This window comes from Prunus avium, chromosome 5, assembly GCF_965620075.1.
Source record: "Prunus avium chromosome 5, drPruAviu1.hap1.1, whole genome shotgun sequence".
Classification (NCBI taxonomy): Eukaryota; Viridiplantae; Streptophyta; class Magnoliopsida; order Rosales; family Rosaceae; genus Prunus; species Prunus avium.
Genome location: NC_142288.1, coordinates 16,926,234 through 16,953,345, shown reverse-complemented (window position 1 = coordinate 16,953,345; position 27,112 = coordinate 16,926,234). Strand labels below are relative to the sequence as shown.

The window sequence follows — 27,112 nt, the reverse complement described above, 5'->3', positions numbered from 1 at the left end:
AATGGAGTGTAAGTGGATAAAATTGGAGTGGGGACGGATGGATATTGGTATTATTGATGTTTGTCTTTTACTGTTCTGTTTGCCTTTGGTTATCTTAGCATTTAACTACCTGAAAATAAGAGCTGCAGGATATATCTGGGTCAAATGAGTTCAAGTCTGCTATCATGAAAGTGACATCGATTTTCTTGTGGAAATCTTTTTGGGAATTTATGATTTTTCAATACTATTTATGCTGTTGTTTTATGAACCAGAAAAATTATGATTTGAGTGGGAGGACCATTGAGTATTTTTCTTTTGCAAGTTGTGATTATGGATGTCTGCTAAATGTGTCCTCACTCACCTTCTCTGTCCTAGCATGAAATTTCTTGTGCTGGCCATCAAAAGAAGCTTATTTATAGCCTACCTTTTCTGGTATTGCTTTGAAAAGCTTTTATTTATTCTCCAAGAATGGTGGCACTAAAATTCAAAGTCTAGTGGTCTACCTGTTTTAAGCCGCTTCCATATTTAGAGCTTGTGCCTTCAAAGTATAAGTACTCACTGTACTCAGGAGTAAATTTTTGAGCTCAACAGTATGAAAAGCAGAAGAGGAAAGCCCTCTGAGGTATGCTTTTTCTGTCAACCACTTTTATGAATCTCAAGATTCAGCACATGGTTTTCAGCACATGGTTTCAGCTATTGATCAGCTCATGTTGCATTTTATTGCAGGCTTTCTGGCCTTCCCTTATGATGAAGAAATGGCTAAACATAAAGCCAAAGGAATATGATTTCAGTGCAGATGAGGTTGATACTGAAACTGAAACTGAAACTGAAACGGAAAGTGAAGATGACGGTATGGTTTCATGGTCTCAGCTTTGTACTCTTCAACATTATGTTTCTCGAGTATGCTGCGCTTAATCAAGTTTTCTGCAATTTTTGTCTTCCAGGTTACTCTCTCAAAGATGCAAGAAAGCACATGCGTGATGATCATGGCCTTAGAGAAAACCATTCCGATTTCCGAAGTCAACTTTCAGGCAATTCTTTTTTCACAGCTCATATCAGTAAATTCCGTTATGAGTATTTACTTGTTCCAAATTAAGCTCATCTTACCTATTTAATCTTGTAATTCTTATCACTAAAATCATTTCTGGACCTTTAGCTTTGATGTCAAGTTTTGATATGAGAGAGCAGAAAGGCAAATGGTGAAATTTCTTGAATAGGAAACCATTTCTGGGCATCTTAATCATATAGCTGTTTCTGCTTCATAATTAAATCTAAAGAAGACTTTAAAAACTGTTTGATCACTCTCAGATATCTCATAAGGGTTTATATCCATGTTCTCTATTAATATACATGATGTGTTTTTTCAATTTGCCTCAGATCTTCCATCTAAGGGCTACCAGTTAAAACACCGGAGAGGGAAATCAGAAACTGTACGTGCTCAGTACATAAACACAAAGGATGTGAGGTTTGGCTATTATTCTCGTACACTTTCAATGTTAGCCTAGAAGTAGTACCAGTATGGTTCTTACTCGAACGTACCTTGGGGCACATGGTTGTATGTAGGGTGACAGTAGGCAGTTGGAATGTTGCTGGAAGACTTCCGTATGAAGATCTTGATATTGACGATTGGCTTTGTACCGAAGAACCAGCAGATGTTTACATTCTTGGGTAAGTTACTCCTCCAGTTGTTGGTCCTATATCATTCTTTCTTCCTTGACATAATCCACCTAGGCACACACTTCCAATGGTTTGTTGCATAAGGGATCTTTCCTCCCTTCACCCCTGCCTCAAAAACTGCATTTCATAACTGGTTAGCCTCGTATATTCTGGTGGCAGGCGCTCACCCAAAAGTATTTTATCAACATATTATCTAGTTTCCATTTCATTTTCATTTGACTGGTACTAATTATCGTTCAGTTTTCAAGAGGTTGTCCCTTTGAATGCTGGGAATGTACTGGGAGCAGAGGATAACAAATCAATACCAAAATGGGAGGCAATCATTCGAAAAACTCTGAACAAATCCTTGGAACCCGAAAGCAAACACATATGCTACAGTGCTCCACCTTCACCAGTACAAAGGACTTCTTCTGTTGCTGATGTACTTGCAGAAACTAATGCTCATCCGTTAGGTTTTCTGGGCCAGGAATATGTTGGAGCTACTAATGGTTGTGACTTGGAACATGGTCAATTGAATAAAGTACTCAGCATTGGGAGAAATTTGCAATGGAGGAGAATTTATGGCATCGATTGCGATAGTAGGCTAGATTGGCCTGAACTTTCATTAGATGCAACCCCTCAAGTTGTCTTCACCAGTTCCAAATTGCGGCGGGTGCTGAGCAGTTCTGCAAGAATGAGCTTTAATACCTCGGATAATCCTTTAATATTCAGTCCTCAAATTTCACAAAAAGATGGTGGATTGAAAAGATCACACCATAGCTCTGGGAACCTGCGGAGATCAATCTCTGTGGAGCAGCAAGTGATGCCTCAAGTTTTTGACACTCTCTCTAATGTGTCTGACAGTTTTTTGGAAGAGGAAGATGATTTCTTTCATGAATTACCAAATGAACAACTGAAAAATGAAGTTATCGACGATGGAGCAAAGTTACCTTCTACATATGTCCGAATTGTCAGTAAGCAAATGGTAGGGATATATATATCCGTCTGGGTGCGTAAGAAGTTGAGGAGACACATTAACAATCTGAAAGTATCTCCAGTTGGGGTTGGTCTAATGGGCTTCATGGGAAACAAGGTACTTCCTGTTGTTTTTTTCATGCTGGAAGTGCATCATCTTATGTGGAATTGATGTTGGTGTTCCCCAACCTTAAGAAAGTTAAGATAATATGCATTTGGAATTGAAAGGGTTTTTTTTTTCGCTATCACAATCTACAATCTGGAGTAGGTTACATTGTATTGCATCAAGCTAATGTAGGGTGCTGTGTTTATTTCACGATGATAGTGAGCCATGTTCTATGAGTTCACTTGTTTTGATTTTCAAATGAAATAAAAACAGTGTCCCTCAACATACTGATGCATTAAAATGTGATTAACTGCAGGCTGAAGATTGCATTAATTGTAGAGGAGACAACATGTTATAATGTGCTGATCAATTGTTGAATGTTCTTGCCTTAATGCTATTGACCATCTTCGTAATTCATGGTTGCTCAAGCAGGGATCAGTTTCCGTTAGTATGTCCCTTTTCCAATCGCGAATGTGCTTTGTTTGTTCTCATCTGTCCTCTGGTCAGAAGGAGGGGGCTGATCAAAGGCGGAATTCAGATGTGTATGAAATTATACGACGTACCTGTTTCTCGTCTGTCTTTGATACAGATCAACCGCTGACAATTCCCTCTCATGAGTAAGCATACAGTTGACATTCTTTTTAATTATATGTGTTTAAGTTGGCTGCTTCATAAGACTATAAGCCATCTATTTTTATTTTTATTTTTGCCATCATCTATTTTTGTTATGACTTAATATTGTGGAGGACACAGAAAAATAAATTATGTTGATCTGTAGACAATTAAAATAGGAAACCTGCCCAATTTGTCATTTTATGGTTGAACCTCTCTCTTCTTTTTCATATCTATAATATACCAATGTGAACTGTGATTTGATGTGATTGGGGTGCTTCTATGAACAGCCAGATTTTCTGGTTTGGGGATTTAAACTATCGTCTCAATATGGAAGACGCAGATGTAAGGAAGCTCATTTTTCTCAAACGGTGGGATGAACTTATCAGCAATGATCAGGTGAGATCATCGAACTTTTTGCACAACCATTCCAATATATTTAATTTTTATCCTCAGTATGAAACCTTTATGACCTGAATTCACTTTACCGGGCAATTATACAGGAATTCTGCGTCCAAATCTCAATGATACCTTATGCAGCTAAATATTGGATCTAACTTTGAGTCTAAGCTTATGGTCTTAAGTTGTTCACATTTGATTTTAATTCTTAGGGTTGCTGAAGACACTACTAAGTGTCAACATTATTCATTCAATTTTTTTTTTCTGAAATCCTACAATGTTCTTCATGAATAGTTCAGGAAACAGCATAAATATTTTGTAAACTGAACTGCCGTTTAATGCAATCACTCCATGTGCAGCTAAACAAAGAACTCCGCAGTGGGCATGTATTCGAAGGATGGAAAGAGGGAGTGATAAACTTTCCACCTACCTATAAGTATGAGATAAACTCTGACAGATATTTTGGAGAGAACCCAAAAGAAGGAGAGAAGAAGAGATCACCAGCATGGTAAGTACAACTTTTGTGGGACCAGCATGATTGTAATTGTTACAACATCACTTTTTTCACCAAGCATAGAATAGTTCATTGCCCTTTTAGTTGCTTAGAAGAAAAGGAAACAGAAAACTCATGAGCACTCAAGGTCATATTGATATTTTTATGATATTTCTACATTTAAAAAAAAAATTCTGATTGAATATTTCATCGATGCTTAGAAACTGTACTAAATATGGTTGCTCAAGCTTCTGTGGACTATGTTTCCAATTTGTATTTCAGTGCAACTAGACAGTTGTCAAGAACTTGGACAGTATTAGTTAACTTTCTCATTTGTTGTAGAACATCAAAACTAGTCAATTTGAGTCAAGGTAACTTGCTAATGTTGAATTGACAGTTTATTTAACTTTAGAAACTGCGCCTTCACTCATGATTGTTTTTCCTTTTGTTGGGTAGGGGGGAGTTCAATAAGAGAGACCACACCATAGAATAATCTTCAGCTTCATGACTATTTGTACTTTTTCCAGTCAGTATAGGGGTGAAGTTATTACCATGATTCAGTCAATTGATGAGTATTTCCTCTTTATGTATTTGGTATTCCTGTAACAGGTGTGATCGTATACTATGGCTAGGAAAAGGCATCAGACAACTTTCTTACGAGCGGGCAGAAATAAAGCTTTCAGATCATCGACCAGTTAGTTCAGTCTTCATGGTTGAAGTTGAAGTCCTAGATCATTGGAAGCTGCAACGAGCACTCAATTGCACTAGTGTAGCCGTTCATCCTGAGATCTTCCTGGATGAAGATGAGGATTTAGACTATTAATTAGAAGAGATCAGGTAACAATCATGAGATGTTATTATTTCCTTCTGAAGAGTACTGGAACTCTGTCAATATGAGCCCACTGCAATTTAGAGTTATTATTTCTCTAAATAGCATCAGCAACATAGCTAACATTTTATTCAACACCAAGGCAATACCTGAAATCTTTTGTTGTGTAAACCTCTAAAGAAGCTCCCAGCTGTGTGGTTTAATTCAGTGGTTTTGGAAATGCTGTTAAATGAGCCTTTGCTTGTGTTACCTTTTCCTGTCACTCTACCTGACTGCATCATTAAACAACCATGAAATTGTTCAAGAGTTGTTATGAACCAAAAATAAATGTATAAAAATTCATGCCATGTTCAAGTACTTCTTTACAGTAAGTTCCTGAGAAGAATTTGATATGAAGTTGTATTAGTAATTCTGTGTATGTGGCCTTCCTGTTTATACTTGCTGCTGCTATGTGGTAATTTGCCTATTGGTTCTTTTGCCCTTGAACAAAATAATGATGTTTTTGCATACCTATACTAACATGGACTGATTATCTTTCACACAGGAAATTGCAGGCCATGCTGACAAGCGTTGAAAGCTGGTATCGTTTTTGACAGATGGGATTCAAGATGCTGCTCTCAAACACCATAACTGACATACCAGTATGCAAAACAGTAGCTAGGATAACAAGAAGTTTATATATATTATACAAGTCAAGGTATTAATAGTATACATCAAAGGGGAAAAAAAACATCTTTCTTTAACGGATCTTAAACTTAAACAGTTGCGATTTTCATTTGTATATTGGTTACTTTGTCTGTGTATTATCCTTTTCTTCTCTCTCTTCTGTAGTTAGAACTTCTGGGTTGTGCTTGTGTCTGTGGGAAAGGATAGGAATCATCTGACAATTGAATAGAACATGAAAGTTGCATTGTGTTTCTGACTTTGGATCTTCGCTTTGTACGGATGAAGTAAGTGAAAAAGAACTAGAAAAAATGAATGGTTTTTTGACTTGGAGAACAACAAAAAAGAACTAGAAAAAATGAATGGTTTTTTGACTTGGAGAACAACAAAAAAGAACTAAAAAAAACGAAATGGATTTTCCAAAGTCAATGTAACAAATACAAAATACCCAAACACTACCAAATAATGGAGCTTACAAATGCACTATCCACTATCATGCTAAGTGACAGAATTAGGGGGGTAGAAGTATTTTTGTTTAAATACAGAGAGGGGATTCGAACTTTTGCCGGAGGTGTAGAAGTGATACTCTCTACCACCAGAGCTAATATAAGCCCCAAGAGAATCGGGCATATTCGATCCGGCACAAAATGGCTACTTTCTGGTTTTCAACCTGTACCATTTGCTAATAACGGGATTAACCTTAATTTGTGGACCCATGAAATAGTCCCCATGCCCTTGAAACTAAGCAGTTAGCTTTTGAGATAATGAGAAGACAATTAGGTAGGAGTAGTTGCATCAACTTTCAACAAAATATCAAAAAGGAATGTGGTTATGCTAAGTTGGTTTGAAAACATGGAAGGCAACATTTTTAAGCAAAGTGCAGTAAAAACGTCACACTAACGCCTATACATATCAAACTAGTATAGATGGAGATGTTACTTCAACATTCCTGTCTCAGAAATTAATCCAATCAACACTATAAATCCACTATTTCATTTTCTACAATGGAGAACATAAGGAGGAGGATGTTCTTGATAGTACTACTAACAATGGTTTTCCATGGCACTGGAACTTCTGTTGAGGATGATGGACCTCTATTTCTTGACTATTACAAAGAAAAGTGCCCTTTGGCAGAAGAGATTGTGAGGCGTAGTGTTGCAATCGCGGTGGCTAAAGATCCTCGAATGGCGGCTTCACTCCTTCGCTTGCATTTTCATGATTGTTTTGTTATGGTTGAGCCTCTCTCTCTCTCTCTCACCCTCTCCCCCTTCCGCACACACACAAACACACACGGAGCCAAATTTGCCGACTTTGGTTTCGGAAGTTTGTCTTCCCTTGTACCAGTCAGTGCATGCATACTGCAGGGGAGAGACAGAGCAATATCATAGATATGAAAGAACAAGAATCAATACTTTACTTTGATCTTCTTGTTTTGTTGTTAACAGTTTTTGTTTCTTTGGAGTTAGGGGTGCGATGCATCTGTTCTTTTGGACAGCTATGAAGGCATAGTCAGTGAAAAGCAAGCCGGCCCAAACCTAGATTCTTTACGAGGATTTGAGGTTGTCGATGAGATAAAGTATCACCTGGAAGAGGCTTGTCCAACAACAGTTTCATGTGCTGATATTCTAGCCTTGGCTGCTCGCGATGCTGTTGCATTGGTACATCTCTCTCTCGATGTTGTCCAGAAGAGATGTGATCAGAAATAATGTCCTCAGTAAATTTGATACATGTAGCATCACTCTTTCAAAAATTGTAAGTATTTTGTAACATTTTTCGTTTTTCTTCTGTTGGTGAAAAGAGAGGTGGACCAAGCTGGAATGTGTGGCTAGGCAGGAGAGACTCATTGCAAGCAAGCTTCAGTGGTGCCAACCAGTTCATCCCCGCTCCGAATTCCTCTCTAGAAACTCTCATTGTCACTTTCAAACAACAGGGCCTTGATGTAGGAGACTTGGTTGCCTTGTCAGGTAAGTTATTCAAGAATCAATATCATGTGAAAAATATGCCTTTTTTCTTTCTTTCTTCAATGAAATTACTATTAAATGATAGGACTTACAAAGGGTAGATCTGCAGGTAGCCACACAATGGGAAGGGCAAGATGTTTAAGTTTCAGACAGAGGGTGTATGATGTAGACTTCAGAGGAAAATACGAATTATATGATAAATACAAGAGATATACGACCTTTCGAAGAATCCTACGGTCCATATGCCCGAAATCAGGGAGGGACGATGAATTAGCACCGCTTGATTTTCAGACACCAGCCAGATTTGACAACCATTACTACCTTAACATACTCCAAGGGAAAGGTTTATTGGGGTCTGATAATGTGTTGGTCACACAAGATCATGAAGGGGAGATACTAAAGCAGGTGTGGGCTTATGCCTCTGATCAAAAGCTTTTCTTTGCTTCATTTGTAAAATCAGTGATCAAGATGGGAAATATCAATACATTGACTGGAAACGAAGGAGAGATCAGGAAGCATTGTAGGTTTGTCAATGCCTAGCCTAGGTAGTGCATGTATGGATATTGAACTCAAAGTTCATTTTATGGGTTTCTTATTATCTGCATTACATGCTTTAGAAATTACTGATAGCACTTTAAATAGACTTCACCCGATCTTCTAATGGTTCGTTGGTACTTCTCTTTTTTAGAGTTGAAAGATGTTATGAGTTCGAAGCGCCCTTTCTCATTGATGAAAAATAAAAAAATAAAAGATCAAAGGTGAATCTAATTTATTCTTCAAATTCATTTTTTTCACTCTACATCCTATGTTAAACAATGACCATTTTATTCTTCCTATCATGTCATTTTGATAATTTTAATCATGTAATTTAGTTTTCGTGAAAATATTCAAATCATAAATATTGTCAAACTAATAGATGAAATACGACATGGCAATATTCAAATTATAAATATCGTAAAGAAATAGATGAAATACGACACGGCAATATGAAACCGCACATGTGAGGACACTTTTTGTCTCTCCGGAATATTTACAATAACCCTAAACAATGTTACTTGTAGGACTTGATTTCTTAACAATGTTAGACTTGTGTGTCCAAGAATGTAATTTGAGCCTTTAATTTTTTTATGGTTAAAACTTAAAAGAAAGAAACAATTGCACTTTCAATAACAACAAAAAATGCCGGATGAGCAAATTTAAGAATTTACTCTTGTTTTTGTTTGGGAACATAAACAAGAAGCCAAGCATCTTTGTTTCTTCGAAACATTCTGGGCAATGCATTTGCAGGCCATATGCAGACAAGCTTTCCCTAAACAAATAATTAAGATCCAATGCCGTCCAAAAGGGAACATGCAAACAGATCCATATCTACATAATAAATAAAAAAATAGCATCCTTAAGAAAATTAGTAGCACTCCACGTGGCATTGATTAGAGTTGTGATCACCAAGGTACATATCTATATAGCAGAATGTCTACAATATATAGCAGAAAGAATTTCAATCCTCAGTGTGAGAATGGAGACTGAGGTACTCAGCAGAAAGGACCTGGGTGGTTCTCTCCCAGTTGAGAATGTTCAAGCTCTTGCTGCCAACAACTTGAAGGAAATCCCGCCCCGATACATCCGGCCTGAAATTGAACATGAGGAAGTTTCCATGGAGGACTCGCTTCAAATTCCGGTAGTTGATATGAGCAAGCTAATAGGGGATCCATTAGGCCATGGTGATGAATTGGCAAAGCTTCACTTGGCTTGTAAGGACTGGGGTTTCTTTCAGGTATAAGTTGCTGTCTTTTAAATATAAACGTATAGTTGAAAGTTTAAAAGCATTTACTCCTCCATCTGAGGTCATGTGCCGGATATTATCCGCTATAAGATTTACATTATGACTTGGATGCCTTGATATGAATTGTGGTGTTGGTGCAGTTGATCAATCATGGGGTATCAGAAGAAGTGATTGAGAAAATGAAGAGTGACACAGAGGAGTTCTTCCAGCTGCCATTAGAAGAAAAGAAGGCTTATGCTCAGCTGCCGAATCATATTGAAGGCTATGGCCAAGCCTTCGTTGTTTCTGAAGAGCAAAAACTTGACTGGGGGGACATGCTCTTCCTACTCTCTCAACCAGTCTCCCTAAGAAATCTTACATTCTGGCCTACCCTTCCCACTTCTTTCAGGTACTCATGCAGTCTATGATCAATATTCTAAATCAAATCAAACATAAGATTAGCAATAACCACCTCTATAATTCTTTAAGATCCCAACAAGTTCTAAGCTTTGGGTTTTTCTTTCATTGTTTTATTTTTGTCATTCTATTTCGGTGTGGCAATTTTTGACATGACAACCCAACTCAAACCTAACATAGCCTAACAACGACATGCTAACTTAAATAATTAACAAGAGTCGGATTAGCGTCAAACACAAGTAACTCGTTTAACTCGTATTCTGACACGAAGAAAATGACGAAAAAATGACTTGGCATTGAACACGAGCCATTAGCATTAGTCACGTTGCTATATTGATGTACTAATTATTGGTCACGTTGCTACCAGGGAGACCCTGGATAAGTACTCAGTGGTACTACAACAAGTGACAAAGTACCTATGGAAGTTAATATGTGAGAACCTGGGGCTCAATTCAGAGAAGCTAGCAAGCTTGTTTGAGGATGGAACTCAAGGTCTAAGAATGAATTATTATCCACCTTGTCCGCAGGCTAGCAGGGTTATGGGTCTCACTCCACACTCCGATGCTGTGGGTTTGACTCTACTAATTCAAGTTAATGATGTTCAAGGGTTACAAATCAAGAACAATGGCAGATGGGTACCTATAAAGCCAGTACCCGGTGCATTAATCGTCAACATTGGCGACATCATTGAGGTACCACAATGAATACTCAATAGTATATAAGATTGATAAACCACATTTTTTGACCACATTGTATAGAAGTAATGTGCCTATGAACAATCGATGTGATAATGTGTACTCCATTTTCCATCTAATCACTATGTTGTTGCAGATATTGAGTAATGGAGAATATAAGAGCATTGAGCACAGGGCTGTGGTGAACACAGAAAGGGAACGGCTTTCAATTGCAGGATTTCACAGCCCAAATATGATGACAATGATTGGTCCGATGCCCGATCTTGTCAAGAAGGCAGCAAACTACAAGGCTATAAGCAATGAGGAGTACATTAGACTTGTTGTAACCAGCAAACTTGATGGTAAAAACCTACTCGACCATATGAAATTGAAGCAGTGACAAACATTATTGAGCTCAAAAATTTAAACAATGACATTCATCTGCTTATTTGTTTGTCCGACTCTCATTATTGAGCTCAAAAATTTAAACAAGGACAAGAACTAATAATTTGGAAGAAGGTGATGATACCAAATTGGATTTTGTACACCTTTCATATAAAATTAGAGGAATGCTAGCTACCTTCCCCTCTTATCTTACTCAATCTAGCTTTCCCATTCTCGTGCTGTGTATTACTTAAGCACTTAACACTAAAGTCTCCAACTCTTTCAAAACATAAATTTCACTCACCCTTACTTACCCTTATATGAGAGTTAGCTAAAGCATTCATTAAGGGTAAGCATGTCAGAAATAATATGTTTTGAAAAAATTAAAGGTTTAGTTTAAGTATTTGCATGATACACAAGACTGCAGGAGAATGAGAAAGGTAAGAAGAATAAGATAGCAAGGGAAGGTACCTAGCAATCCTCTTGCCACAATTTAGGATGGACAACAATGCCAAATTTTCACATTGAATGACCTCCCCCAATATGCCATTCACTATTTCAAATAATAGCATTGCCATTTGCTACGAAAAAAGTGAAAATAATGCATTTGAATGCATGAATGGCTTTGTTGGAATGCCCTAATAACCAACTGTTTCAGCTAAAATTTGGCAACAATTAAATGAACAATACCACAATACCAGCAACTTCTCGCCAAAATAATGATCTCTAACCTCACTCAATCCTTACTTCTGATGTCAACAATACAGGTAAGTAGATTTACAGTCCCTACTGGCCACAGAGTTATACATAAACCCCATTCCACACCATCTCCGCAGACATATTGAACCACACTAAAACAAATGAAAATTCAGCATATGCTCGCTATTAAAGCACTCAAAGGGGTTGGTAGGATCAAGGTTAAGCATACCATTGTCTAAAACAAAATAGCCACCATTTAAGACCACAATAAATAATGAAAAGTGATTTTGGTAATGAGAGTGGCAGAAAAAAAGTAATTCAAATGGACAGAAACAATCTAGAAACACACAGATATGCCAAGGTGAAAATGGAAAGGAACAAGGGCATCAGTTCTCCAAGATGATAAAACATCAATGAATATTTCAGATGCAAATTACCCATTATATCAATGAGAATCATCAGCTGCCCAAAGCAAAGAAGCATTCCAACCATCCAATGGCAACAAGAATTTAGCACTAAATCCAATTCAGACAAATGTGTGTGAGTAAATAAGTGAGATTATATGTGGGGAAAAGGAAGTAAATTAGCTAGAAAGCAATCAAAACCTGTCGGGATTCACAGTAACATCACACTGTTATCAGGGTACTGACATACATGAATTCTTCTCCTTGCAATACACAATTTGAGGAGCATTTGGAGTGTAAAAATAGACCCTCTCGAAATTTGGACTACCATCGAAGATGCTCTTAGAGATGTTCTAAGAGCATCCCCAATGGAGTACAAATTTGAAGATGACCCATTTCTCATCTTCAAAAGAACTTTATCCCACTCTAAGATATTCTTTAATGAAGATCACATTACAAAAGAAAAGAAAACATTTTTATTTTCTCTTCAACCTTAACCTCATTCAATCCCTCCTTCTGATGTTAAGGGTACAGGTAAATAGATTTGCAATCCTTACCGGCCAAAGAGCTATACATCAAACCCATTACGCATTATCTCCATAGATATCTTTAACCACACTACAACAATAAAAAGAATCACCATATGCTCGGTATGAAAGCAACCAAAGGGGTTGGTAGGATCAAGGTTAAGCACACCATGATCTCAAACAAAAAAAGTAACCATTTAAGAGCAAATTAAACAATGAAAAATGGTTTTAGTACTGACAGTGGCAGCAAAAAAGTAATTCAAATGGAAAGCAGCATTCTAGAAACCCACAAACAATGCTAAGGAGAAAATGGAAAAGAACAAGGGCATCAGTTCTCCAAGGTGATAGATAAAACATCAATGAATATTTCAGACGCAAATTACCCATTAATATCAATAAGAATCATCAGCTGCCCAAACAACAAAAGAAGCACTCCAATCATCCAACAAAAAGAATTTGACCCAATTCAGACAAATGTGTGAGTGAGCGATCAGAACCTGTCGGGATTCACAGTAACATCACACTGTTATCAGTGTACTGACATACATGAATTTCTTTCGTCACCTCGCTATCGTTCAGCTATCATTCCTAAAAATTCAAGTTAACAACAACAACAACAAAAACATGTCACCAAACCATGAAAATGAAAGATAAAGAAAGAAAGCAGCGTGTGCGTGCTGAAGAGAAAACACAGAGATCTAGCGAGTGTGAGACTTGAGGGAGGGGATGAGGCTGAAACAGACAACTTATAGACACTAAGAGAGAGAGAGAGAGAGCCAAACCCTAGATTTCCTTTTGTTTTGTGGGCTGAGATCAAGTGCCCCTGGCCCAGCTCCTGGCTAAATAAGCCCACAACATGACCGTGAGACCGTACACCAGCAGAGCTTAAGATGTTGGGTGCTAACAGTGGACATCGAATAATTTTCACATCCTCTTACAAAGGCCACTAATTCGACTCACTGTTTTTTAGTACAAGCAATTGCGGGAGGGGAGGTATATACAAATTTTCATTGGATGCGGGTGTCTCGAACCTTTATCCACATAGATGGAGGTGGAAGAACTCAACCAACGAGCTATATCCCAATGGCAACTGTAAATTCACTAAAATGTATGGTGGGCAACGTTTAGTTTGGTTGGAGATCTTAGATCTTAAATCAAATTGACCACACCAATAACTAACCCAATAGAATCAGTTTAGGTCGTTATAAGTTTTTATTCAACACCTATTTTTAAATTATTTTTTGTTGCTTTCAATCTCGAGATGAAAGCCAAATTTTGGTTTTTGAATTTGAAATACAATTTTTCGAATTTCTTTTTCAACATAATCCTAGATTGACCTATAAGAGCGTAACATGTACAATAAAAATTATAAAATATTTTGTTTTATCAAAGAATATTCTTTTTCATACATGCGTGCCAACTACTAAAATCCAAGCATATATAGATATTTTCCCCACTTCAACCCCCTAGATTTAAGACATATAAAAGACATCAATGCAATTAGTAGTGGATGGACCATCTATATTTGAACCGTACATTATAGTTGTATTTCTCCGAGGTAGGATTTACATATTATTGCTTGTATATAGCGAACAACTATCAAAACATTAACAGTATAATTATTCACGTTAAGAATGAGAAGGTGCTCACTAGTTACTACCCGAGCATATTCTTCTTAAATGAAGGTTCTTTCATTTAAATTCATCTGTTTTGTATAGAAAGCGACTTAGTTTAAGCAAGCATGGAGAGAACTTAAGAAAGCACATGCGAAGTTGACAATGCTGGTGATTTTTATAAATACAATGCTTTGGTGAAGTTGAGAAATGCTGACTTTGGGCCTCTAATGTTGTTGGGAGGCAACATGCATATGGGTAGCTACCAAGCATTTAATGGACAGTGATGCTTCTTGTTATTTCAACCACTCATTGTGTGGTTGCCGACGGATTGATTGATTATTTTCAAAGGCATGAAAATATATGAGCCATATTTTCATGTAGATCCCTATTCCGTATGAATTGGGCAAGTTCTCATTTGCCGTAGTTGAAACAACCACTCTAGCTACAAATATCATCTTAGAAAATATGCATCCTGCACTACTTTATGCTTAGAGCCCTCAAAACCTCACTTACAGCTAGTGAAAAAGAAAAAAGATGCCTTCATGTTCGCAAACTGTGGCCGGCATTCCAGTGGTAGATTTCTCGAACGCGGACTGCTTGAAGCCGGGGACAAGCTCTTGGCTCTCAGCACGGAAAGACGTTTGCCGGGCACTCGAAGAGCTCGGCTGTTTCATGGCAATCCTACCCAGCAAAGTTCCTCCGGAACTTCAAAAAACCTTCTTTGGTGCATTTGACGAGTTGTTTAATTTCCCCGTCGATACTCCTGAGAAGCCTTTCCGTGCTGGCTACATAACTTCAAGTCCTGCGCAGAAAGGCATTGGAATTATGAATGGCAAAAACCCTAAAGAAACTCAGGAATTCACACATCATTTTTGGCCAGATGGAAACGACCAATTTCGGTATAATTTATTCTACATGTATTTTTGCCTTTCCATTTCCAACTATATAGCTAATTGGCTTGTTTACAATATTAATTAATTTGTTCTTTGTTATTGGACAGTGAGAGTGTTGACTTGTATGCAAGAGTGATGGCAGAAATAGATCAAGCTGTGACAAGAATGGTATTTGAGAACTATGGTGTAGAGAAGTACCATGACGATCATTTTCAGTCGACTTCGCACTCTCTTTGATTTTTAAAATACAAAGAACCCAAGAAATTTGAAGTTGATGTGGGTTTACGCAGTCATACGGACAAGATAGGTTGTTATGTAAAGATTTAAAAGTAGATGAGTATGTGGCTATGATATAGTAGCTATAAGGGCCTTTGTTGGAACAACCCTAAAAAGAATTCATATTAAAAATCCAAATGCTTTTTGAAAAACATTTGGGAAGTGATTATTCGGTAAAAAAACAATTTTTATGATCCAAAAGTACTTTGTAATCATAACTGATTTTGTTTGTCCAAAAACAGTTTTATCATGTCAAAACCACTACGAAACAGACTAAAACAATATTTGCATGCTTTGATTTGCCTAGATTTGGAGCAATGATCGAATTCGATCATGTAGGCACAAAGTGACACTGAGAGAAAATGAGGTGAGATACTCGTTCGGACTAATTTCAGTTAATAAAGGGGTGATACAAGTACCAGATGAGCTCGTGGACAAGGAGCACCCTTTACGGTATAAGCCTTTGAATCACCTAGAATTTCTTAGAGTACAGAAAGACGCCGGTGAAACTGAGTATGCTGCACAGGCATATTGTGCCATTTGATCGTTTTCTTTAGTCCACAGATCGCTCCAAGTTGTTGTCTGTTTGGTTTTATGCCTTTCTCTTCCACGTAACTTCTTCTTTTTTCTTTAAAAAGAAAAACACACGATCTCTATGGTTTTTTTATTTTCTTAGCCAACCAGTTTGATATTGCTGTGCTGTGAAAATAATCGCTATCAGATTTGCTGTGAGAGAGAGCAGTTTGTACTGTTTGTACAATAATCAGTTTCAGAGTGTTTGGTAAATTTTCTGTGACAGTGCTGTGAGCTGTGTATAATGACTAAAAAGGGCATTATGTTGACTGAATTTTCTCTTCAAGTGTTTGGTAAAAGGAAAAGCACTTTCACTTTATCTTATATATATATTTTGTATTAAATATGTTTCCATCACACCCTAAATTTTATTTTAATTATAAAATAAATAAAATTTCCATTAAAAATAAATATATTGTCAATAATATGATCATAAAAAAAATTAAGCTAGTCATAAACAAGACCATAGTATGGCAATTTCATTTTATCTTGCCACCATTCCTCATATGCATCAACGATATTCTTAACGACATTCAAATGCAAGGATAGGAGCATACTTGTACATTAGCAGCAAAGCCAAAATGATACAGATCAATAAAATATCAATACAGAAATTTCGGCTAGACCTCAGCTGTAACAAACACAAAACTTGCAATAGATCCAGCAACAAAGAAACAAAAATAGGAACATAAAAAAAACAACAAAAAAAAAACCAACAAATGGAAAACTAAAAATGTGTTTAGAAGGAGAAAATGGAAGTGTGCTATGTTAAATTGGGCACATCATTAAACTCTCGTTAAGATATGAACAGATTTGGTTGGAACCTGTAAAAGCTTAAACAATGACCACGTGCCCTAAATAGATGACTCGGTGTCAATCGAACTCGAGAGCTATTGATCGTTAATTGTATTACAAAGCCAACAAGTTCTAAAGTCACTCTTTCCTTTTCAAAGGACAAATGCTAACCTTGCAAAGTCAATCGATTCAATTAGTCTAATGCTTGATTGATTAGACTCATTGCTGGAGCATTAAGTCCAAACAAAGTATGAACTATTGACCAGAAAAGGAGAAAAACAAGGTATGAACAAAACAACCATTTCTCTGTAACCAGATCAAAATATTAGCGTTTTCAGACCACCCAAAATCCCTTGGATTCAACTCCAGCCTCCAGGGGCGTAGACATTTTATATCTCTTTTATTATTTCGACATTTTATAATTATTTTTTGGAATTTCTGAAAAGAAAAATTAATCCCATGAAGTCTAGAACCAGTGAACCAGCAATGGCCAGCTGGGTCAATTTGATGTGTCTCTGGAGCCCGGGCACAGAAGAAGCAGGCTTCAACATCACGAGCCCAGGCACTAAGAACACAACCATCATATTATAGAAAACCAACAAGAAGTAACTCGTTTAACTCGTACTCTGACACGAAGAAAAAATGACTCGGCATTGAACACGAGCCATTAGCATTAGTCACGTTGCTATATTGATGTACTAATTATTGGTCACGTTGCTACCATTAGGGAGACCCTGGATAAGTACTCAGTGGAACTACAAGAAGTGACAAAGTACCTATGGAAGTTAATATGTGAGAACCTGGGGCTCAATTCAGAGAAGCTAGCAAGCATGTTTGAGGATGGAACTCAAGGTCTAAGAATGAATTATTATCCACCTTGTCCGCAGGCTAGCAGGGTTATGGGTCTCACTCCACACTCCGATGCTGTGGGTTTGAGTTGACTCTACTAATTCAAGTTAATAATGTTCAAGGGTTACAAATCAAGAACAATGGCAGATGGGTACCTATAAAGCCAGTACCCGTCGTCAACATCGGCGACATCATTGAGGTACCACAATGAGTACTCAATAGTATATAAGATACCACTTTTTTTGACCACATTGTATAGAAGTAATGTGCCTATGAACAATCGATGTGATAATGTACACTCCATTTGGAACATAATACGGTCAAACAAATGTAGTCTCTCCAACAGTACTTGATGCTTTCCGTCTAATCACTATGTTGTTGCAGATATTGAGTAATGGAGAACATAAGGGCATTGAGCACAGGGCTGTGGTGAACACAGAAAGGGAACGGCTTTCAATTGCAGGATTTCTGTCACGCCCCGGACCCGGGGTAGGTGGAAACCCCGTGCCCGGTGCATGAGTAAAATAAAATATATAAAAATAAAAATAAAAATAAAAAAAAAAAAAAAAAAGAAGCCAAAATTTTTTCTTATAAAAATAGATCCCAAAATCTTATAACTTTAGAACTAATAAATAAAGCTCTATCACTCTCATCTAATTCAGCTTCAACCGATTTAGTCCTTGTCTTGCCCACTAATTCATCTGAAAAATTAAACAGGGTGAGGGATGAGCAACCACCGCTCAGTGAGTAGATTATGTAATATGTCAGTCAAGCAATGCTATTTTACACACTCTAAAAAATATCATGAAAAGATACACCAATCCAGATCATATCACATCATCCCTTCATATCTCGGTTATCCTTCATAGCATGTAACCAACCACGTGACTCCTATTGGTCTTACTGCCCTATGTCCCTGTGTGGTACATCTATCCCTCGGATACTCCAACATTGAAGTTCTCATGTTCCACGAATAATACATACGTCATATTCCAATCAATATATATATATATATATATATATATATATATATATATATAGTGTGAAAGATTACACCAAATTAGACATGCTTGACTTGAAATAGAGAGATATTTGTAAATAGAACAAATCCACAATAATTCATGGTTTTTATATTTTATCGCAAAATAAGAACTTTTAGAACACATTACATAAACCACTCACCTCGATAATGAGAGCCCTTAAAATAAATTGGCAAGACAACCCATCTACTTATCTTCATATACTATCACTCAAAGCAAGCTCCAAGAGTTTCATCACCACTCTCTTTCTCTCTCTCTCTCTAGTATTTCACTTCATTTCTCTCTTTCTCATTTTTGTTATTGACAACATTTATAGGGGAGAGGCCTTATTTATACTCTTACAAAACTTGGGCATGAAGTAAGAATAGATGTGTGGATAAGCTTGATGACTAAGGATGAATACGAATGTAGGAAGATAGAATCAAGATATTTATTAACTAACTAATTTCTTACATGAGTTGACAAAACACACACAAGTTTGAGCTTTAAAACAATGACACATATAAGGTGATAAGGATGAAATATGCATGCTAACCACACGTCCACTCTATAGCTTAAGATGATTAAAACTCATATATATATATGGTGATAAGGATGAAATATGCATGCTAACCACACGTCCACTCTATAGCTTAAGATGATTAAAACTCATATATATATATATATATATATATATATATATAATTACCATGTCAATCCTTTTGTCCAAGTTAACTTGCTCAAAAAGATAAAAAGAGATTTTTTAGCTATTTAATACACAAGAAATATCTAAGGGTACTCATTTAGAGAAAAACAAATAATAAATATATTTTATAGTTATTCAAATGAATATATATATATATATATATATATATATATATATATATATATTTATTTATTTAAAAATACGGGTTTCACAATTTCACAGCCCAAATATGATGACCATGATTGGTCCTCTGCCCGATCTTGTCAAGGAGAAGGCAGCAAACTACAAGGCTATAAGCAATGAGGAGTACATTAGACTTGTTGTAACCAGCAAACTTAACGGTAAAAACCTACTCGACCATATGAAATTGAAGCAGTGACAAACTCAAGGCAACAACATTTACAAAAACATTCATCTGCTTATTTGTTTGTCCGAAACATCAACTTTCATTATTGAGCTCAAAAATTTATACAAAGACATGAACTAATAATTTGGAAGAAGGTGATGATACCAAATTGGATTTTGTACATCTTTCATATAAAATTAGAGGAATGCTAGCTACCTTCCCCTCTTATCTTACTCAATCTAGCTTTCCCATTCTCGTGCTGTGTATTACTTAAGCACTTAACACTAAAGTCTCCAACTCTTTCAAAACATAAATTTCACTCACCCTTACCTACCCTTATATGAGAGTTAGCTAAAGCATTCATTAAGGGTAAGCATGTCAGAAATAATATGTTTTGAAAAAAATTAAAGGTTTAGTTTAAGTATTTGCATGATACACAAGACTGCAGGAGAATGAGAAAGGTAAGAAGAATAAGATAGCAAGGGAAGGTACCTAGCAATCCTCTTGCCACAATTTAGGATGGACAACAATGCCAAATTTTCACATTGAATGACCTCCCTCAATATGCCATTCACTATTTCAAATAATAGCATTGTCATTTGCTACGAAAAAAAGTGAAAATAATGCATTTGAATGCACAAATGGCTTTGTTGGAATGCCCTAATAACCAACTGTTTTAGCTAAAATTTGGCAACAATTAAATGAACAATACCAGCAACTTCTCGCCAAAATAATGATCTCTAACCTCACTCAATCCTTACTTCTGATGTCAACAATACAGGTAAGTAGATTTACAGTCCCTACTGGCCACAGAGTTATACATAAACCCCATTCCACACCATCTCCGCAGACATATTGAACCACACTAAAACAAATGAAAATTCAGCATATGCTCGCTATTAAAGCACTCAAAGGGGTTGGTAGGATCAAGGTTAAGCATACCATTGTCTAAAACAAAATAGCCACCATTTAAGACCACAATAAATAATGAAAAGTGATTTTGGTAATGAGAGTGGCAGAAAAAAAGTAATTCAAATGGACAGAAACAATCTAGAAACACACAGATATGCCAAGGTGAAAATGGAAAGGAACAAGGGCATCAGTTCTCCAAGATGATAAAACATCAATGAATATTTCAGATGCAAATTACCCATTATATCAATGAGAATCATCAGCTGCCCAAAGCAAAGAAGCATTCCAACCATCCAATGGCAACAAGAATTTAGCACTAAATCCAATTCAGAGAAATGTGTGTGAGTAAATAAGTGAGATTATATGTGGGGAAAAGGAAGGAAATTAGCTAGAAAGCAATCAAAACCTGTCGGGATTCACAGTAACATCACACTGTTATCAGGGTACTGACATACATGAATTCTTCTCCTTGCAATACACAATTTGAGGGGCATTTGGAGTGTAAAAATAGACCTCTCGAAATTTGGACTACCATTGAAGATGCTCTTAGATATGTTCTAAGAGCATCCCCAATGGAGTACAAATTTGAAGATGACCCATTTCTCATCTTCCAAAGAATTTTATCCCACTCTAAGATATTCTTTAATGAAGATCACATTACAAAAGAAAAGAAAACATTTTTATTTTCTCTTCAACCCAAACCTCATTCAATCCCTCCTTCTGATGTTAAGAGTACAGGTAAATAGATTTGCAATCCCCACCGGCCACCGGCCAAAGAGCTATACATCAAACCCATTACGCATTATCTCCACAGATATCTTTAACCACACTACAACAATAAAAAGATTCATCATATGCTCGGTATGAAAGCAACCAAAGGGGTTGGTAGGATCAAGGTTAAGCACACCATGATCTCAAACAAAAAAAGTAACCATTTAAGAGCAAATTGAAATTGATACTTAGATGACGAGGGGTAAATTTAACTAAACAAACAAGACACAACAACTCAACAATCAAGAGAACACACAGAGTATGCCACAGAATACCTGCAGTCCTAGAAGATTACTAGTGACAACCTAGGCACTCAGAAGGACCCATCAATCTAGGCATCCCCTGTGCTAGCAACAACTATAGTGAAAGTGTGTGAAGTCATCAATATCAAGTAAACAGCAAACAACAGATATAGATGACTAGTCAACCATCAAGAACAGAAACCCAGATAAATTTACAGATATGCAAAACAGGTTTTGTTTACCCAGAAACCCACCATTGGGAAAAACTGGGAGTCATCAACCGACTAGGCAATCCACTAAGTAGAAAAAGATTCTTACAAAGGAATACAAGCAAGCTCAAGCAAAACCTAGATCTATTTAGGAAGATGAGCTATACCTCCTTTATGCAATCTTCTTCTCCAACTTAGCAAAGCTCGAAGCTTAGTTCTTCATGGCAATGGCAGAGAAGGCTCGATCATCCCATGGCACTAGCTTGCAAGCTCCAACTTAGAACGAAGCCAAACTTTGGATTCAAGGGAGAAAGACCCATTTCTTCAAGAAACCATACTCTTGAATAAATCAGTCACGAATCCGATCTAGATCTATATGAGAGAATGATTTAAATAGCTAGATGCAGATTCATATTTCAAAAGCAGTTTTTCAAAAAGAAATCAATTAGAAAAACTCATAGATGAAATATATGGTTTACTCTTGAGGAAGAAGAAGAGAAAGATGGCAAGCCAATCTTTCCAAAACTTCCACACAAAAGAGACGGCTTCCAAATGAGGGATTTACTTGCTTTTACAGACAAAAGATTTCCTTAGGTCAGACTGACACATGGCAGCAGAGAGAGAAATAGAATAGGACAAAACAGATGGTTAACCAGCTGGAAATCGCACTGAGCAAAGATGACTAGTCATCTTTTATGAAAACAGTTTTAATGCATGATATGCAATGCATGATTTACCTTTGTCAAATTGCTTGAACCTCCATAGGATAGATGAGATTTAAGAACACTTAGAGATGCTAATCTTAATCTATCCTTGAGCTTGATAAATACATATAAAAGACCTATTACAAAATTGTCAAGGGAAGCCAAAAGAATTAATCAAAATTCATACATTAACAGAAATTAAACAATGAAAATGGTTTTAGTGCTGACAGTGGCAGCAAAAAAGTAATTCAAATTGAAAACAGGATTCTAGAAACCCACAAACATATGCTAAGGAGAAAATGGAAAAGAACAAGGGCATCAGTTCTCCAAGGTGATAGATAAAACATCAATGAATATTTCAGACGCAAATTACCCATTAATATCAATAAGAATCATCAGCTGCCCAAACAACAAAAGAAGCACTCCAATCATCCAACAAAAAGAATTTGACCCAATTCAGACAAATGTGTGAGTGAAATCGATCAGAACCTGTCGGGATTCACAGTAACATCACACTGTTATCAGTGTACTGACATACATGAATTTCTTTCGTCACCTCGCTTTCGTTCATCTATCATTCCTAAAAATCCAAGTTAACAACAACAACAACAAAAACATGTCACCAAACCATGAAAATGAAAGATAAAGAAAAAAGGCAGAGTGTGCGTGCTGAAGAGAAAACACAGAGATTTAGCGGGTGTGAGAGGGGATGAGGCTGAAACAGACAACTTATAGACACTATAAGACCATCTCCAACCCATGAGGGGCTAAACCCAAATTTTCCCCCTCCAAAAAGTGATTATTTGGGTTTTGCCCAGACTCAAATCGTTTTTTCTCCCAACCCTCCGGACCCAAATTTTAAGTCCGCAACTTTATTAAATTGTTTAAGAATGGTTTAAGTTTAAATTTTTTTTTTTAATGGATAACTTTTCTTCATTCAATCTTTTTAAATAACATCATAATTTAATTTTTTGAACAATTTAACCTAAAAAAATTTGAAATTCCATAAATTTAATTTTATTTCAAAAGTAAACACACAACATAATTGAAACACAAAATGAGGATTGAAACAATTGTCGACCTCATTCACCATCTCCAAAGCTCCTCCAAAGGTGATTGATCAAATCATGTCGGAGACTCTGATGCACATGTGGAGATCGAACTCTATTATGACGAATCATGTAATCAGAGAGAGTCTGCCTATCTTGGTGGTACTCGTATGTAATGCTTGGCTCCAGCTCATATTGTCTTGCTCTGGCCCTCCTGGATCATTGTGGACACATATCCTCATCATCAGATTCCTCTTCAACATATTCGTACTCATCCTCCACAATCATGTTGTGCAAAATTATACACGTCATCATGATTGAGTGGAGGTTATCCTTGCACCACATACATGCAGGGCCCCGAACAATAGCCCATTGAGCCTGTAGTATTCCAAATGCTCTTTCAACATCCTTCCTGTACGCTTCTTGTATTTGTGCAAAAAGCCTCTTCTTTGGGTTATCAGGAGAAGAGATGGTCTTCACCAAAGTAGAGTTTGGAGTGAGTTTTGGGGTTGGATCTGATTTGGATTAATTTAAAATATTATTTTGACCGTTGGATTTAAATTTCAGCCGTTGGATCTTTTTTTTTACCGTTAAAATAGCATAGATTTAATCCCCATCGTTGATTTAAGTTAAATGTACATACATACAAAAAAAACAAACAGCAACATTTATTCAAATGCAGCCGTTGGATTCCAACGGCTACTCTACGGGACATCGACAAGTGGCGTGAAGAGAGACAAAAAGCAACTGCAAAATCTGGAGGTGGGGGCCACGACAGAAACTTTTGCACATGGGGCTGTTTTGAGGTGCAGGTGGGCTCCAAGAAAGGTTTGGATCCAGGCAATACTTGGACCTATATTTGGGTCCAAATTTGGGTTTTCCCAAATTTTGGGTCTTTCATTTTGTTGGGTTGGGGGAGATTTGGGGCAATATTTTGGGTTTGAGTCCTTGCATTGGAGATGGCCTAAGAGAGAGAGAGAGAGAGAGAGAGAGAGAGAGAGAGAGTCAAACCCTAGATTTCCTTTTGTTTTGTGGGCTGAGATCAAGTGCCCCTGGCCCAGCTCCTGGCTAGACTAGAGTAGCAATCAGCCCACAACATGACCGTGCGACCGTACACCGGCAAAGCTTCAGATGTTGGGTTCTAACAATGGACAACAAACAATTTTCACATCCTCTTACAAAGCCCACTAGTTCGACTCACTATTTTTTAGCACAAGCGATTGCGTGAGGGGGGTATACACAAGTTTTCATTGGATGCCTAGGTGTCTCGAACCTTTACTCACATAGATGGAGGTGGAAGAACTCAACCAACGAGCTATATCCCAATGGCAACTGTAAATTCACTAAAATGTAGGGTGGACAACGTTTAGTTTGGTTCGAGATCTTAGATCTTAAATCAAATTGACCACACCAATAACTAACCCAATAGAATTAGTTTAGGTCGTTATAAGTTTTTATTCGACACCTATCTTTAAATTATTTTTTATTGCTTTCAATCTCGAGATAAAGCCAAATTTTGGTTTTTGAATTTGAAATACAATTTTTCGTATTTCTTTTTCAACATAATCCTAAATCGACCTATATATAAGAGCGTGACATGTACAATAAAAATTATAAAATATTTTGTTTTATCAAAGAATATTATTTTTCATTCATGCGTGCCAACTACTAAAATCCAAGAATGAGAAGGTGCTCACTAGTTACTACCCAAGCATATTCTTCTTAAATTAAGGTTCTTCCATTTGAATTCATCTGTTTTGTATAGAAAGCGACTTAGTTTAAAGCAAGCATGGAGAGAAAACTTAAGAAAGCACATGCGAAGTTGACAATGCTGGTGATTTTTATATGGATTGATTAAAGTATTACTTTAAAGCTTCCCTGGGTTTATTGGTTGTTTGTTTGCAACAAATGCTGACTTTGGGCCTCTAATGTGGTTTTTAATTAAAGTTTTTTAAGGTTAATTGTTTCTCTGTTCTCAAAACAAAAAAGTTCATTGTTTCACCAAGTCAACGCACAGCTAAGGTCCATTTATATTGATTGGAACTTGGGGTTATAAAAATAAAAAAAAGAACCGCCTGGGCTATAGCCCATGTTAACCAAAGGGACGGTCAACCACTCTAGCTACAAATATCATCTTAGAAGATATGCATCTTGCACTAGTTTATGCTTAGAGCCCTCAAAACCTCACTTACAGCTAGTGAAAAAGAAAAAAGATGACTTCATGTTCGCAAACTGTGGCCGGCATTCCAGTGGTAGATTTCTCGAACGCGGACTGCTTGAAGCCGGGGGCAAGCTCTTGGCTCTCAACACGGAAAGACGTTTGCCGGGCACTCGAAGAGCTCGGCTGTTTCATGGCAATCCTACCCAGCAAAGTTCCTCCGGAACTCCAAAAAACCATCTTTGGTGCATTTGACGAGTTGTTTAATTTCCCCGTCGATACTCCTGAGAAGCCTTTCCGTGCTGGCTACATAACTTCTAGTCCTCGGCAGAAAGGCATTGGAATTATGAATGGCAAAAACCCTAAAGAAACTCAGGAATTCACACATCATTTTTGGCCAGATGGAAACGACCAATTTCGGTATAATTTATTCTACATGTATTTTTGCCTTTCCATTTCGAACTATATAGCTAATTGGCTTGTTTACAATATTAATTAATTTGTTCTTTTTTATTGGACAGTGAGAGTGTTGACTTGTATGCAAGAGTGATGGCAGAAATAGATCAAGCTGTGACAAGAATGGTATTTGAGAACTATGGTGTAGAGAAGTACCATGACGATCATTTTCAGTCGACTTCGCACTCTCTCCGATTTTTAAATTACAAAGAACCCAAGAAATTTGAAGTTGGTGTGGGTTTACGCAGTCATACGGACAAGAACTTTTCCACCATACTCCATCAAAATCATGTCAATGGTCTGGAGATCAATACAGAGAATGATGAGTGGGTAGTTTTTGATCCTCTGCCTTCATCCGTGATATACATAGCAGGCGATGGATTTCAGGTATGCCACCAAGTAGTTCATGCTTTATTTATATATGGGTTGTTCCAACGTAGGCCCTTACAACTACTATATCATAGACACATACCCACATTCTTTTAAATCTTTACTTATTCGGTAAAAAAAAACACTTTTTATGATCCAAAAGTACTTTGTAATCATAACTGATTTTGTTTGTCCAAAAACACTTTAGTCATGTCAGAAGCACTGCGAAACAGACTAAAACAATATTTGCATGCTTTGATTTGCCTAGGTTTGGAGCAACGATCGAATTCGAGCACCTAGGCATAGAGTGACGCTGAGAGAAAATGAGGTGAGATGCTCGTTCGAACTACTTTCAGTTAATAAAGGGGTGATACAAGTACCAGATGAGCTCGTGGACAAGGAGCACCCCTTACGGTATAAGCCTTTGAATCATCTAGAATTTCTTGGAGCATATAGAGACGTCGGTGAAACAGAGTATGCTGCACAGGCATATTGTGCCATTTGATCGTTTTCTTTAGTCCACAGATCGCTCCAAGTTGTTGCCTGTTTGGTTTTATTCCTTTCTCTTCCATGTAGCTTCTTCTTCTTTTTTTTTTTCCTTTAAAAAGGAAAACACATGATCTCAATGG

The 27,112-nt window shown here is 37.0% G+C and overlaps 5 protein-coding genes, 1 long non-coding RNA gene and 8 other non-coding genes across 14 annotated transcripts; 5 read left to right on the top strand and 9 right to left on the bottom strand.

Moving 5' to 3' along the window:
- The first annotated feature begins 85 nt into the window (after positions 1-85).
- On the top strand, positions 86-5,976 carry IP5PII (myo-inositol polyphosphate 5-phosphatase 2). The gene is made up of 11 exons (XM_088253201.1): positions 86-601; positions 706-829; positions 924-1,010; positions 1,357-1,444; positions 1,543-1,647; positions 1,897-2,728; positions 3,149-3,333; positions 3,619-3,727; positions 4,087-4,235; positions 4,830-5,057; positions 5,594-5,976. The coding sequence occupies exons 1-10, from the start codon at positions 572-574 to the stop codon at positions 5,041-5,043; spliced, it is 1,923 nt and encodes a 640-aa protein (XP_088109327.1). The 5' UTR covers positions 86-571; the 3' UTR covers positions 5,044-5,057; positions 5,594-5,976.
- A 635-nt stretch (positions 5,977-6,611) lies between these two features.
- Positions 6,612-8,369, top strand: LOC110754958 (Peroxidase superfamily protein). Its single transcript, XM_021956095.2, has 4 exons — positions 6,612-6,944; positions 7,179-7,370; positions 7,511-7,676; positions 7,783-8,369. Exons 1-4 carry the CDS (start codon positions 6,717-6,719, stop codon positions 8,211-8,213), a joined length of 1,017 nt encoding a protein of 338 aa, XP_021811787.2. The 5' UTR covers positions 6,612-6,716; the 3' UTR covers positions 8,214-8,369.
- A 449-nt stretch (positions 8,370-8,818) lies between these two features.
- On the bottom strand, positions 8,819-13,632 carry LOC148294416 (uncharacterized). Its single transcript, XR_015835890.1, has 2 exons — positions 13,323-13,632; positions 8,819-13,128 (listed from the first exon to the last, which is right to left on the bottom strand). It is a non-coding gene; the product is annotated as an uncharacterized LOC148294416 (long non-coding RNA).
- On the top strand, positions 9,190-11,278 carry LOC110754961 (S-norcoclaurine synthase 1-like). Its single transcript, XM_021956098.2, has 4 exons — positions 9,190-9,447; positions 9,597-9,844; positions 10,220-10,544; positions 10,684-11,278. The coding sequence occupies exons 1-4, from the start codon at positions 9,190-9,192 to the stop codon at positions 10,924-10,926; spliced, it is 1,074 nt and encodes a 357-aa protein (XP_021811790.1). The 3' UTR covers positions 10,927-11,278.
- LOC148294420 (small nucleolar RNA Z101) lies at positions 11,988-12,080 on the bottom strand. Its single transcript, XR_015836164.1, has one exon. It is a non-coding gene; the product is annotated as a small nucleolar RNA Z101 (small nucleolar RNA).
- On the bottom strand, positions 12,204-12,281 carry LOC148294419 (small nucleolar RNA snoR14). The gene has a single exon (XR_015836180.1). It is a non-coding gene; the product is annotated as a small nucleolar RNA snoR14 (small nucleolar RNA).
- On the bottom strand, positions 12,861-12,958 carry LOC148294418 (small nucleolar RNA Z101). Its single transcript, XR_015836167.1, has one exon. It is a non-coding gene; the product is annotated as a small nucleolar RNA Z101 (small nucleolar RNA).
- Positions 13,027-13,109, bottom strand: LOC148294417 (small nucleolar RNA snoR14). Its single transcript, XR_015836178.1, has one exon. It is a non-coding gene; the product is annotated as a small nucleolar RNA snoR14 (small nucleolar RNA).
- Positions 13,633-14,541: 909 nt separating the features above from the next.
- Positions 14,542-15,510, top strand: LOC110754956 (deoxypodophyllotoxin synthase-like). Its single transcript, XM_021956093.2, has 2 exons — positions 14,542-15,055; positions 15,157-15,510. Exons 1-2 carry the CDS (start codon positions 14,691-14,693, stop codon positions 15,284-15,286), a joined length of 495 nt encoding a protein of 164 aa, XP_021811785.1. The 5' UTR covers positions 14,542-14,690; the 3' UTR covers positions 15,287-15,510.
- A 5,194-nt stretch (positions 15,511-20,704) lies between these two features.
- LOC148294415 (small nucleolar RNA Z101) lies at positions 20,705-20,797 on the bottom strand. The gene has a single exon (XR_015836162.1). It is a non-coding gene; the product is annotated as a small nucleolar RNA Z101 (small nucleolar RNA).
- Positions 20,798-20,920: 123 nt separating this feature from the next.
- LOC110754957 (small nucleolar RNA snoR14) lies at positions 20,921-20,998 on the bottom strand. Its single transcript, XR_002526420.2, has one exon. It is a non-coding gene; the product is annotated as a small nucleolar RNA snoR14 (small nucleolar RNA).
- Positions 20,999-22,761: 1,763 nt separating this feature from the next.
- LOC148294414 (small nucleolar RNA Z101) lies at positions 22,762-22,859 on the bottom strand. Its single transcript, XR_015836166.1, has one exon. It is a non-coding gene; the product is annotated as a small nucleolar RNA Z101 (small nucleolar RNA).
- A 70-nt stretch (positions 22,860-22,929) lies between these two features.
- On the bottom strand, positions 22,930-23,012 carry LOC148294413 (small nucleolar RNA snoR14). Its single transcript, XR_015836179.1, has one exon. It is a non-coding gene; the product is annotated as a small nucleolar RNA snoR14 (small nucleolar RNA).
- Positions 23,013-25,676: 2,664 nt separating this feature from the next.
- LOC110754955 (putative 2-oxoglutarate-dependent dioxygenase AOP1) lies at positions 25,677-27,025 on the top strand. The gene is made up of 3 exons (XM_021956092.2): positions 25,677-26,078; positions 26,180-26,501; positions 26,752-27,025. Exons 1-3 carry the CDS (start codon positions 25,714-25,716, stop codon positions 26,986-26,988), a joined length of 924 nt encoding a protein of 307 aa, XP_021811784.1. The 5' UTR covers positions 25,677-25,713; the 3' UTR covers positions 26,989-27,025.
- The last annotated feature ends 87 nt before the right edge of the window (positions 27,026-27,112 follow it).